The sequence below is a fragment of the Colius striatus genome, chromosome 12 (genome assembly GCF_028858725.1).
Source record: "Colius striatus isolate bColStr4 chromosome 12, bColStr4.1.hap1, whole genome shotgun sequence".
In the NCBI taxonomy this organism is placed as follows: domain Eukaryota; kingdom Metazoa; phylum Chordata; class Aves; order Coliiformes; family Coliidae; genus Colius; species Colius striatus.
In genome coordinates this window covers 2343236-2355519 of record NC_084770.1, presented here as the reverse complement: position 1 = coordinate 2355519, position 12284 = coordinate 2343236, and the positions used below count along the sequence as shown (strand labels likewise).

The 12284-nt window shown below is 47.9% G+C and overlaps 1 protein-coding gene across 5 annotated transcripts in view; it reads right to left on the bottom strand.

Annotated features, from left to right (window-relative positions):
• Positions 1–12284, bottom strand: part of VPS8 (VPS8 subunit of CORVET complex) — a 76842-nt gene that overhangs the window by 7660 nt on the left and 56898 nt on the right. For 3 of the 5 annotated variants that reach the window (XM_062005771.1, XM_062005773.1, XM_062005776.1), the window contains 4 exons: positions 12089–12171; positions 6730–6810; positions 5246–5415; positions 4432–4600 (listed from right to left, as the gene is read on the bottom strand). In XM_062005771.1, coding sequence (XP_061861755.1) covers positions 4432–4600; positions 5246–5415; positions 6730–6810; positions 12089–12171 — 503 coding nt within the window. The other 2 variants (XM_062005775.1, XM_062005774.1) reach the window with 2 other exon arrangements.

The following is a 12284-nucleotide window of genomic DNA, read 5'->3' as shown; positions in this document are numbered from 1 at the left end:
TTGCCATCTGGCCAGCACTGACAATGGTGTCTTTGGAACTCAGGCCCATCCTCAAGCATGGAATAACCAGAGCTCAGGGGGTCATGGCATTTGGTGCAGCACTTACAGCCCAAGAACCACAACTGTTCTCCTCCCTGATCCCTAGCGTGTAGGCTGGCAGAATAAACACAACTAGCTCACTGAAACAAGGCAAATGAATTTGGGAGATCAATGACTGAGATGCCAGGAGCATTTCACTCAGGTATTTAGGCAGAAGCCCAGCTCTTGCCTGATATGCCTCAGCCAATTTTCAAACAGCACAGTGCAAAAAGAAATGCACTGCAAGCTTCAAATTAGATTGAAAAACCACCACAAACACACCACAAGCTTGCATTTCCCTTAACACTCATTTATGCTATGATATAAGGCAAGGAGGCCAGGAGAGACAATCAGTTTACGCCCAAGAAGAGCTTCAGGAATCACAGAATGGCGGGGTTGGAAGGGACCTTTAGAGATCATCCAGTCCAACCCCCTGCAGATGCAGGTTCACCTAGATCAGGTCACACAGGAACGTGTCCAGGTGGGTCTTGAAGAGCTCCAAGGAAGGAGCCTCCACACCCTCCCTGGGCAGCCTGTGCCAGGGCTCCCTCACTCAAACACTGAAACAGATTTTTCTTATGTTTAAATGGAACTTTTTGTGTTCCAGCTTCATCCCATCACCCCTTGTCCTGTTGCTAAATACCATAGAAAAAGGGATGTCCCAACCTCCTGACATCCACCATTTAGATATTTGTAAATGTTAATAAGATCTCCCCTGTCACCTCTTCTCCAGACCAAACAGCCCCAGTTCCCGCAGCCTTTCCTCGTATGAAAGATGTTCCATCCCCTGATAATCTTGGTGGCCCTGCACTGGACTCTCTCCAGCAGTTCCCTGTCCCTCTTGAGCTGAGGAGCCCAGAACTGGACACAGGACTCCAGATGAGGCCTCACCAGGGCAGAGTAGAGAAGAACCTCCCTTGACCTGCTGCCCACACTCTTCTGGATGCATCCCAGGCTGCCATTGGCCTTCTTGGCCACGAGGGCCCATTGCTGGCTCATGGTTAGTTTATTATCAATCAGGACTCCCAGGTCTGTCTCTGCAGAGCTGCATTCCAGCAGGTCAATCCCCAGCCTGTCCTGGTGCAGGGGGTTGTTCCTTCCCTCATGCAGGACTCTGCACTTGTCCTTGTTGAACCTCAGGAGGTTCCTCTCTGCCCAGCTCTCAAGGGAAGACAGCAATGTTTAAGGGATAGCACAGACAGCACAAACCTTTGGTAATAAGAACAGATAAAAGGCCCTTTTGCCTTTCTCTTGCTCTTCCCCTTTGCTGGGGCAGAATGTCTAATTCCTCCATCACAGGAAGGCTCCACTTGAAGTGCTATCAGCAGATTTAATTACGGCTCAGTGCTGGCTCGTGGCATCTCTCCACCTGCCCTGAATTCAAGGCAATTGCTACTGAAGCCAGGCATGCAAAGCAGGGACAGAGAAAACACTGCCTGTTGGACTGTCATTGCACATCTAAATCTCACCAGCGCTGCAAAATTCAAACTGACAGTCTTTGTTTCAGCAGAGCAGAACTGGTACTGTGAAATGCACTCCAGATGCTCAGTGGCATTTCTCAGTATGAAGCTATTCCCAATTCAAGGCTTGCTAAGAAAATAAATATGTAAACTGAAGATTTCACTATGAAGAAAAAAACCCACCCAAACAAAGAAGAGAACACGTTAGGTTTTGCCAAGAGACACACTGAGCTTTCTGGGTCTTCACAGTGGTTGCAAAGCAATACTCTCCCCACAGATCTCTGGGGAAGATGTCAGGGAAGCAGCAGAGCAGGGCCTGGGTCAGGGGAGGTCTGCAGATCTCCTCTCCCCTCAGCTGTGTGACTTGCCCACACGTCCTCTCCCAGGCACCATCCACCAGCTGCTGCACAAAATGCACCTTTCAAACACACCTCAGTTCTGTGCAGGCCAGGGCCATTATGGCTTCAGATTGCACCAAGGGAGGTTGAGGCTGGAGCTGAGGCAGAACTGTTTCCCTGAGAGGGGTGTCAGCCCTGTGCCAGGCTGCCCAGGGAGCTGGGGCAGTGCCCAGCCCTGGAGGGATCCCAAAGCTGTGGGATGAGGTGCTGAGGGTCAGTGCTGGGCTGGGCAGGGTGAGGGCAGGGCTGGCACTGCAGCAGCTTACAGGGCTTTTCCAACCCAAATGATTGGTGATTCTATGTCAAAACCAGCACTTGGAGTGGAACTGATTTCATGCTTAATCCTCTGCTTACATTTACTTGAGGCTGCTCAAGACCAAGCCCTGGCATACCAGGCTGCTTCCAGCACACGCTTCTGTGCCTCAGGTCACTCTCCTGACCCTCCTGCTCCTGGGTCCAGTGGGGCCAGGCAGTGCACACATCCATCTCCTCCACACCACACTCCCAGCACTTCTCCCTGGAGAAAGAGCCTGGTCTGTATCCCAGACTGCTGCCTGGCCAGATGAATTCTCACCTCACAGGGTTAAGTAACCCTACTGAGTGGCAATTGTTAATGAACAAACTTCCTGGAGAAGCTGGAGACTGCAGGCTGATGCCAAGTCTAAATATATTCAGCTTTTTAAAGATCTGGCTATGCAACAGTTTAATCACATGCAAGTACAACAGTTCAATATTGTCATTCAGATATATGAGGAACATCACCAACCTGCAGAGGATATGGGACATCAGGAGGAGGAGGGTGGGGGGCTTGAAGCAACACTGGGGCTCTGATGAGCCAGAGCCAAGCTCTGAGAGCTGACTGTGTGTGTGTGGAGCAGGAAGGCATGGGCTCCTCTGCCAAGAGCACATGACAGACAGCAGGGAAGCATCAGCACTCTCAGATGGTCTGGAATGGTCATTTTCTAGCTAGTGCTGGATGATCTGTGCTGTAACCCCTTCTCTTCCCCATCCAGCTCCTGCACACCTCCCTTTAAGCCACGAGTCCCAGGCAGCCCCTCACTTTTACACACAGATCACATCTCCTCCCTGTCCTGACCATCCCTGTGTCATCTGGAGCATTTTCTGCTTCGTTCTGCTCTGAGGTACGTCCAGACTGGCATTAAAGGGGAGACACAGAGCTTCTATGACTGACTAGCCCACAAGACACCCTTTGATTATAAGGCATTGGTATAAAATATCAGGCACTTTAAAGGCAAAATGAACTACTAAAACTACATTCATCATTGAAGTCAAACCTGGCCTGTCCCACCCATTTGCACACCTTCCTTGGGACTGGAAGTGTTCAGGGTAAACTCTGGGGCTGCTGAATCCATTGCAAGGAGACCACAGTTGATTTACAGTCTCCTGGGAAAGCTTTTCTTTCTGTCACCATATAAGAAACTAACACAGTTTGACTGCAGAGATTGTGTTGTGCTCTATACATCCCTCAGAGATGATTTTTTCCCCCCAAGACTCCCTTCAAGCAGGAAGCTTCTCTTTTCTTGCTAACAGAGAAGCTGATGGCAGCTGACTAATGCTGTTAGCTATCTTTTGATCAGAATTGATTTGGCAGAAATTGAAATAATCTGCTAGAAGAAAGCTCAACTACTCCAAGATTGAATTACTTTGGTTTCCAAAGTGGGAAAACATTGCTTCACATGCATCTGTGCAGTCACAAACACATAAAGTACCTGGAGGCATTCAGGAACAAAGCCTATCAGCAGGGCAGAGGGGCTCATCACCTCACAATGCCACGTGCCAACAAGCTACCTGCCATCTTTCTGGATACAATCCATAGTACCATGCCAGGGAAGAGACAGAAACATGCACACTGAGACTGGGCTGTTTGGATTTGGGATGGTGAAACCCCTTGCACACAAATACTGATGATAAATACAGAGTTGTTATCTGATTGCTCACCCAAATCTAGGTGCATGGGTCTTGTTCACACACAAGCTTCTTACAACACTGTGCAAGCACTTAGTGAGTCAAATCAGTTCTAGATCTTTTACCCAGAGCCAGGTTATCTGTTAGGAAGGTAGAATGAGGGCTCCATGATCCAGCCACAACCACATACCAGCTTTTAGTGCAAGACACCTACAAAGAGTCTGAAGGGAACTGGACCCTGTGGCCCATCAGTGGCTCTCAGAAACAAGACAGAGAGGTGGGTGCACCTATCAGACAACCAGCTGCAGGCATCCAGCTTCCCCCCAGGCTGGCTAGGAGTGCCCAGGTCTTCTGCATGAACAAATTTGTACTACTTCCACAGCTCTATATACCCACAAACTGGTATGGACAAAGCAAAATGCCATTCAGAAATGTGAGCTGCTGATGCTGTTTGACAGTTCCTGATCACAGGCTCGTCTGGAAGCAGGGGCAGACATGAAGATGAAGTGATGAAGTCCATAAGCACTGCTCAAAGTTAACTGGAAAAGGAACCACCTCACAAACCTTACCTGTGCCAAGGATGGTCCGCTTCCTTTTTTCAGCTCTGAGAAGTTCTCACTCAGTTTTCCTCCCTTGTTACTTGAGTTGCATTTATAGCACATCCACCTCATCAGGCCTTTTGTTACCGTCCCACACTCTTTACTCAGCAGACACAGTGAGTGATATAAGTGGCCACAGCTGCAAAAAGGAGAGTTCTTTTAGTGCTTTGAAAGCAGAGTAATGCAGCCTGACAGCTCTACCCTTTGGAGGGGTCAGTGGACAACAAGGCTGCTTAAACACACATCAGCAGGGTGTGTGTACCCCTAGACCCTCCTGTAGCACTTCCAGACTGGCAAAACTCACAGCAGACACCTGTGTCCTGCCACAGCTGCAGAGCATAGCACTAAGGTAATCACAACCTTGTCTTATTTTACAGCCACCTGGTCACAGGTAGGAGTATCAGAGATGTCAGAGCACACAGTCAGGCCTGCAGCAGATCTGAGGTGTGCAAATACAGGCAAATGAATCCAGCCTGCTGCAGCTGCACAACCTGCACTGCTGGGAGAGATGACAGATCTGCTGAGCTCACTGAGCAGCTCTCGTGGAGCTGTAAAGCAATTCTTTCCAGCTGAGAAAGAGATGGCTGCATGCAAAGAAGGCTGGCTTGGATGGGTTTGGTTAGCCAGCCCTTTTAACAGTGCAAGGGAGCAGGGATCCATGCTCACAGGAAGATACACCATTACTCGTGCCAGTCAGGGACCAGCAGCTTTGGGGGGTGGGTTTGCCCCCCCCGTTATTTTCTTTTGAAAATGACCAATATGATCAACTACTCCTTAACTGTACCTGAAAACAATGATTTCATCATCAGTTTCTTGCCTTCTTTTGTACTGCTGTAGACAAATGCAGCAGTAATCCTGCTTTGGGGTAAGCCCTCTAGTGACAGAAGCTCTGAGGTTACACAGGGACCAGTGCAGATCATGGTTTAGAAGATTCGTAGTTGTCTCTAAAAGGGTCTGTGTGGAAGACAATATACAGAAGAACTAGGTCAATTTTGTCATCTCCAGGCTGCAGAAACTGCAGACTGATCCATCCCTCATAACAAGCAGCTTAGCAGATTACTAAGAGCAAAACCAACCCAACAAAACTGCTTCTCTCTCTCTGTTTTCATCGAGTGTTACTGGATGCAAAACCCTTTCACTCTTCAATGGATAAGTCCTTTATTGCTTTTTGTCTAAGAGCATTCAAAGGGCCATGGTAGGCTCATTTTGTCACCTTCCACACCAGACCCCCCTTTTTTCCCCTCTACCTCCTAAGCTACTCCTTACATTCCCCATTTTAGGAGAAACATGCTGATAAAAATCAAAGCCAAAATGCACTACTGCAATTAAAATGTGAAGAAAAAAACCCACTGAACTTCTCATCTGCTGGTTCTTCCCAACAGAGATTCCATTTCTGAAGAGCCAAAAGCAAAATACCCTTGTTTTTTAGCAGTCAGTGCTTCTTTGAGCAACAACAGGTACGAGGCCTGGCTGCTCTGGTCCCTGATCTATCAGTGCTCTGTAGCAGCAGCTCACAAAAGGCTGCAGAGGTTGCACCAGTGGTTCACCTCTGCCCTTAGCACAGCCTGGCCCAGACAGCTGCCAGGCAATGGCAGAGAACCTAATGCTGCTCAGGGCAGACCTGCACCAAGAACTCACAGATAATGGTTCTTTGTGTCCAGCTCTCTGCACTAAAGCTGCTGCCCACCTCCTTTCCAATTGGATGCTGCTGCATGGAGGCCTGAGCAGCATTAGGATGGTCACGCCACCTTGTAGGCAGCATGAGGGAGGGTGTGTTTGGAGGAAGACTACACATTCTGTTTTGGGGGAAAAGAGGGGTGTTTGAAGTTTGGAGACTGTCTGGGATTTGAGACTGGACAGAGAAAAGCAGGAGTGAGAGAAAGCTGAAATCTCTCCACTGTAAGTGTCAAAACAGCCTAGCTGAAAAAGCTTTCTCTAAAACTGCACAAACATACTGGGTTTGTGCCTTTGAATCCCTGACTGCAGGATGAGCTGGAGAAAAAGCAGATGTTGATCCTTCCAGTACATTTAACATAGAACAGAACTACAGAGGTGTTCTCTGTGCAGCTACCAGCGCCTTCACTTGCCATCTGTCTGTGCACAACACAAACTCATTCCCCTTCCCCAGACACATGAACAGAAATCACTTGCCTGTCCATTTCCTTTGTGTTGCAGGGAGCAATGGCAAATGAGAGAGCAGCAGGCTAAGACAGCTCAAAGTAATCCCTGTGCACAGCAGCAGACAGGACAGCAATGCACCTGACTTACTTGTTCGTAGTTAAAGGTGTCCAGCATTCCCAGGACAAGTCCTTGAATCTCTCCAAGTTTTCCTTTCCCATAAACTGGATCCTGGATGAAGAAATGAAAAGCTGGAGATGAACCACAGGACATGACCATTTCCTTCTTTTTTTTTCCTCCAGATTGGCATCACAAATGGAATCACAGAGCCACAGAATCTTAAGGGTTGGAAAGGACCTTGAAAGCTCATCCAGTCCAACCCCACTGCTGCAGTAAGACCACCTAGAGCAGGGCACACAGGAGCTCATCCAGGTGGGTTGGAATGTCTCCAGAGAAGGAGCCTCCACAGCCCATCTGGGCAGCCCCTGCCAGTGCTCCCTCACCTCAACAGGGAAGAACTTCCTTGTGTTTCTTTGGTACCTCAAACAACCCCAAGTTTTCTTTCTGCATACATAATTTAAAAGCATCAGTGTAGAAAGTACACTACACTGAGTCACCACATGAATTATGGAGGGCAGCAGGGCACTTGGGACTTCCAGTGCAGCATCTATGTGATCCATAACATCCAGCAAGTTATTCCTGTACCCACCACATTACTTTTCTAAAGCACTCAAGTGTATGGCTGAGACATTCAAGCAGGTAAGCAACTCACAAGCTGCACAAATGCAGCTGTTTACATAAAGCAAATCAGACTCCACAAGCTGCAAGTAGAGACCTTCAAAGCAACTTGTTCATTGTCTGGATAGAGGAAGAAGAGATATGAAGAGGGAGGAATGAAAGAGCCACCTGCAGCTTTCCAGGGAGGGAACATGAATGTGAAGGCCAGCTTGCAGTTGCTTAGCTCTCCTCAAGTCATGCATTTTTTTTCAAGTCATGCTCTAGAAGAATGGCAGGTGAGAAGAGAACAGACTTTCCTCTGAAGAGGTCTAGCAAAGCCTTATACTGAGCCTGGCAGGCAAGTACCAGTGGTGAATTCCATGCACATGTCCTGCCAGAGCCACTGAGGCCAGCGCTTCACACTCCTGGGCTGCAGCTCTGCCTGTCTTGAGCATCAAATCCAGAGCTGGAATTTCACCTTCCCAGCTTTCTTCCAATTTGCTGGTTTCAGCCCCCAGTACATTTACAGTCCGAGAGCCTCGTGGGATCACTGTAATGGAGGAATAGTTTCATGGATTCCACCTTATAGATTTTGCCTGTGTTTGGAATTGATGCACGCTCCAAATCCACTGCATGGGACGGCACATTAATCACAGTAGGTTGCACCAGGCCAGAAACAGATGCCAGCTACAGCTTCCACACTGGCATTTCCCTGGGGACATGGCAGCAATCAGCATGGGAAGGCAAAGATGAACTCAGTGCCCCGTGCTGCTACCAGCACGCGGATCAGGAAAAGCTGGCAGGTGTCCAGGTGCAAGGCAGAGGTGCTCATGCAGCCTTTCAGCCAGTTCTTTCTCCTCCATTTCCAGTTTCTTCCCAGCTCTGGGAAGCAGCATTCCCTTTGCTAGCAGCATTCACAGAGCTGTGCTAATCAATGCTCTGTGAACTCAGAAAACTGCATTCATTTGCAGCTTGGCCCATCTGCAAGGGAACAGAGCAACCATTGGACAGAAATCCCAGCACTGACCTTCAGGACTGGAAAATAAAACCCCAAACCAGTCAGGGTCCTAAGCAGGAATGGCAAAACCTGAAGCAAAGGCTTTTTGGGTCTTTCTGTTTCCACTGTGTAACAGATTTTAGAGGTTCTTCCCTTCCCCACGCTGGGGTTCCTACAGGTACATTGTCAATTTCTGGCTTCTCCATTTTGTAAGAGGCATCAGCTGCCATCTACTTACAAAGCATTCCTGAAGGATTTCAGCTTTGGAAGGGAATAAACACTCAGCCTTTCAGCCCTCTTCAGGCAGCATTCACATCCTTAATGACATGGAATTTTTCTCAATGCCCCTGAGTATCTCTCCTCATACAGTTGCTCCAGACTTCCTATTTACTAAATAACTTCACAGCATTATTGAGGCTGAGAAAGACCATAAATACATTCAACATTATTTCATGTGACTTCAGTTACAAAGCTGAGTCCATGTGCTCTGGGAGGCAGATGCCAGGAAGCCACCTATTTGCTAGGAGAAGCTGAGGAGTCAGGTCACAGCCCTCTCCAAGGTGCCCTTCAGCGAAGCGTTTTGCTTGTAAAGTTCACATTTGCACGAGGTATAATCTATAAGCAGTTAAGCCCAGAAGAGGAAGACAAACAGTCCACTAAAATTGGAATGCTCTAATTCCTTTTCATAAAAGGCAAGATAATCTACCTCAGTCTACTGATGTCATCCCACTTCACAAAACATCCCCCAGTTAATTCCTGGGCAGCTGTTCTACCTTTCAGACCTGCGGCTCCAGTACATCAATGCTCTACCACCAAGACTTGACCTCCTTTGGAACAGCTTTTGAGGGCCTTTTCAGACAATCCTGGGTTTCACACAAGTGTTGTGAGGGCTTGGGAAAGGCTCTGTGTTCTCCTGGGCTCGTTTAGGAATTCGCTTATGGTCACAGTTAAAGCAGCACGTGAGTGACACTTTGAACAAGGTGCCACACACTGCTCAGAGCCAAAGCGGAATGGCTGGTCACCAGGGCCTGGAGTTTTGCATGGCTTCAAGGAGCAACGACACAGCTTTGCAAAGGGAGCACCCACTGAAGGGCAACAAACAGCTCTCCAGCTGAGAAGGCTGTTGAGACAGAGCGTCTGGGGAAACACCATGAATCCGTGCCTGGTGTTATTCTTTCCAAGAGGGCACCTAAATGGCACTCCCAGATCATCCAAGAAAGCAGATGACAGGTCACACTACATGTGGAAGCAAAAAATCCAGTGTCTCCTGCTGTCTAACACAGGGGGAGTTCTTTCCTGATCCCCAACACAGCAAGGGTTCACAAGCCCTGAACGTTTGAGCTGGGCACCGAGGACGTGGCCACGCAGCCAGACACACTCAGCACCATCTTCCCAGCTCAATTCAGAGCAAGACTCTTGCAGGGGCCAAGCTGTGCACCAAAACAAAACCCAAAGATCTCCCACAGGCATCTCATGGCAGCCCTGAAGCAACAGTTGAACAGCTACAAACACACAAGCCAAAGTGACCCAGAGCAGTGCAATCTCAGGAATCTAGAAATAAAAGCTGGTGTGAAGGCAGTGTGGATGGAAAAGTGGGGGTTTGAGCACAGGAACAAAGGGTTAAGTGAAAGGTCTGATCTGTCTTGGTAACAAAGGACAGCTGCAAAGCTGGGGAGTGTGTCAAGCACTGAAGGCCTTGTGGACTTGTTTTCTCTTGATTGGAACCTCTGTGTGAAATACACATGTGCAGCAATCTGGCCTATGATTGACTGGGAGCTTAAGGGAGATTCTGAGCTGAAAATCCACCTTGTAACAACCAACTGCTTCTGAAGGACACGACTAAGCTGTCCAAAGCCAAGGTGTCTTCATTCATCAGAGGACCCCTTGAGATGCAGTGAGGGGCTGACAGCCTCCCCACTGCTCACAAACGATCCAGGCCAGATCACTCACTCCCACACATCACCAGTGTTTGCAAACACGTGACTGTGAGCAAGGGAATGGAATCTGTAACAGGAGGAGTGCTGAGGCAAACTTAAGGGATCCTGTAAACAAATACCACTTTCCCTTCCCTAGGATCTTCTAATGAGTTTCATGACACTATTTTTCCCCACACCTCTTTCATCTAACAAGTACAATTGCTACCTCTATTTTATGAAGTTCTGATACTCATGTTCTTTACCTGGGTTTCAGTCCTTCTCTCTGAGGAGTCCTCATCTCTCCCCCTTTTGTGCCCCAGTTGTAAAATATGCCTGTTAAAATATCTATTTTGTCAGCTTGGGTCTGGCAAGCTGACCAGGGAAATGGTCAGGATGAGCAGGAACAATTTTCCCCTGCCTCCAAACCCAGTGACCCAGCTTTAAATAATGCCTTACACCTTTCTGTCCCCAGTGAAAGTGCTTCACCTGATGCACTGTAAGCATCCCATTGCCCTTTGCAAGGGTGCCATCACACCAACCACTTCCCTGTACAACTGGCAAATACTTTTCACTTATCTGTTGCCTTCAGGATGTGAATGTCAGCCTCTAGAAGAGGGGGTTTCTATTTCTGCTGAGAACAGAAATGGGATAAAGCATCTGAAGACTGCAGCAAGAATTTCTGTGCATCTTATGGGAGAAGAGTGTCTTCACACTAACACCAGCCAGCTCTGTCACCTTCACAGTGGTCAGTGCTTTGCCTCTCACCCCATCCTGGTAATTCTCAACATAACCCAGGAAAGCCTCCCTGTCAGCCTCCCTACTTGTTCAGTCACAGCTTCTCTATCATTTCCTGCCCACATGACACATCAAAGGCTGATTGGAAACTATATATAATGCCCCAGCTAAAACTAGGCAAAGTGAGTTATTGAAGAGCCATCACGTCTGCTCCACACTTTCTGCCTTTGATAAGACCACAATTCATTTGACCATGCTTCCTATCCACTCCCCTACAACATCTTTCACTGTCTTTAATTATCATTTTGTCCAAAATCCAAGACTGTGCATAATGTTAAGATCAAACAAGTGAGTTGCCAGGGGTGTGTGCTCACCCTGTGAAACCTGAGAGCCCCTCCCTGTGTTTTCTTCTTCATCTGGAACAGGAACCCTGAAGTGTAATTCAGCACCTTCTCAACCCTTCAGTCATCCCACCCCCATCACAGACAACTTTTCCAACTCATTTGCTGTGTTTCTCAAGGTTGGCTATTAAATCCCAAATTCATCTTTCATCTGTTTTGCAAATTAACAACTCAGTATCTGCTGTGACCACCCAACCCAAGGTCCTGGTTTGAAATCAGCTCTTCTACAAGAAGGTTTGCTGCTAACTGAGAAACATCTCTGAAATAACACCTCACTGTCAGTCTGAGTGGCCCAGTTGTGATCTCTTTCTCCAAAGCCTATGAACTTTGCTCTAGTGTTTCCACAGCTGTCCACCCCAGGGCCTTAGATAATTAGCCTTCAACACATTTAGTTCCTAGTTTGAGAAATTCATAGTGGCTTTGGCCCTAAATCTGCCAAGTTCCAGCTCAAAGGAACTGCAGCCTTGAGAAAATACTTCCTTTGGTTGGCAGAAATTAGCTCCATTATCTTCTCACAGGTCTGCATGTTCCTACAACATCAAGTCTCTCAGGCCATTCCATCAGCTCTTCCAACCTCTGTCTCACCAGCTCAACTGAAACACTCTGCAGCAGGTAATTAATCAGGTACTCTGATCTCCAACGACCTGGAAACTTCTGTCACATCAGGAACACGTTCAGCAGTTCTCAATGACTGAGCAGAAGTTACACAGCCTGGTAAAAGCTGCTTCTCTTCAGGAACTCACCTGTAGAATCCTCTGCAGGATCGAAGGAAGAGCGATAAATGCAGCCATGCTGTTGAGCACTTGCATTGTCAGGCTCTTCAAAGCTGAAACACCAAACACAAGGGCCACCAGCAAGCTCGTCAGGACTCAAGGAACAAAGATCAGTCTTTCAGATGGAGAGAGTTCTATTTCAGTTCATGTCTTACACTTGGAAAAT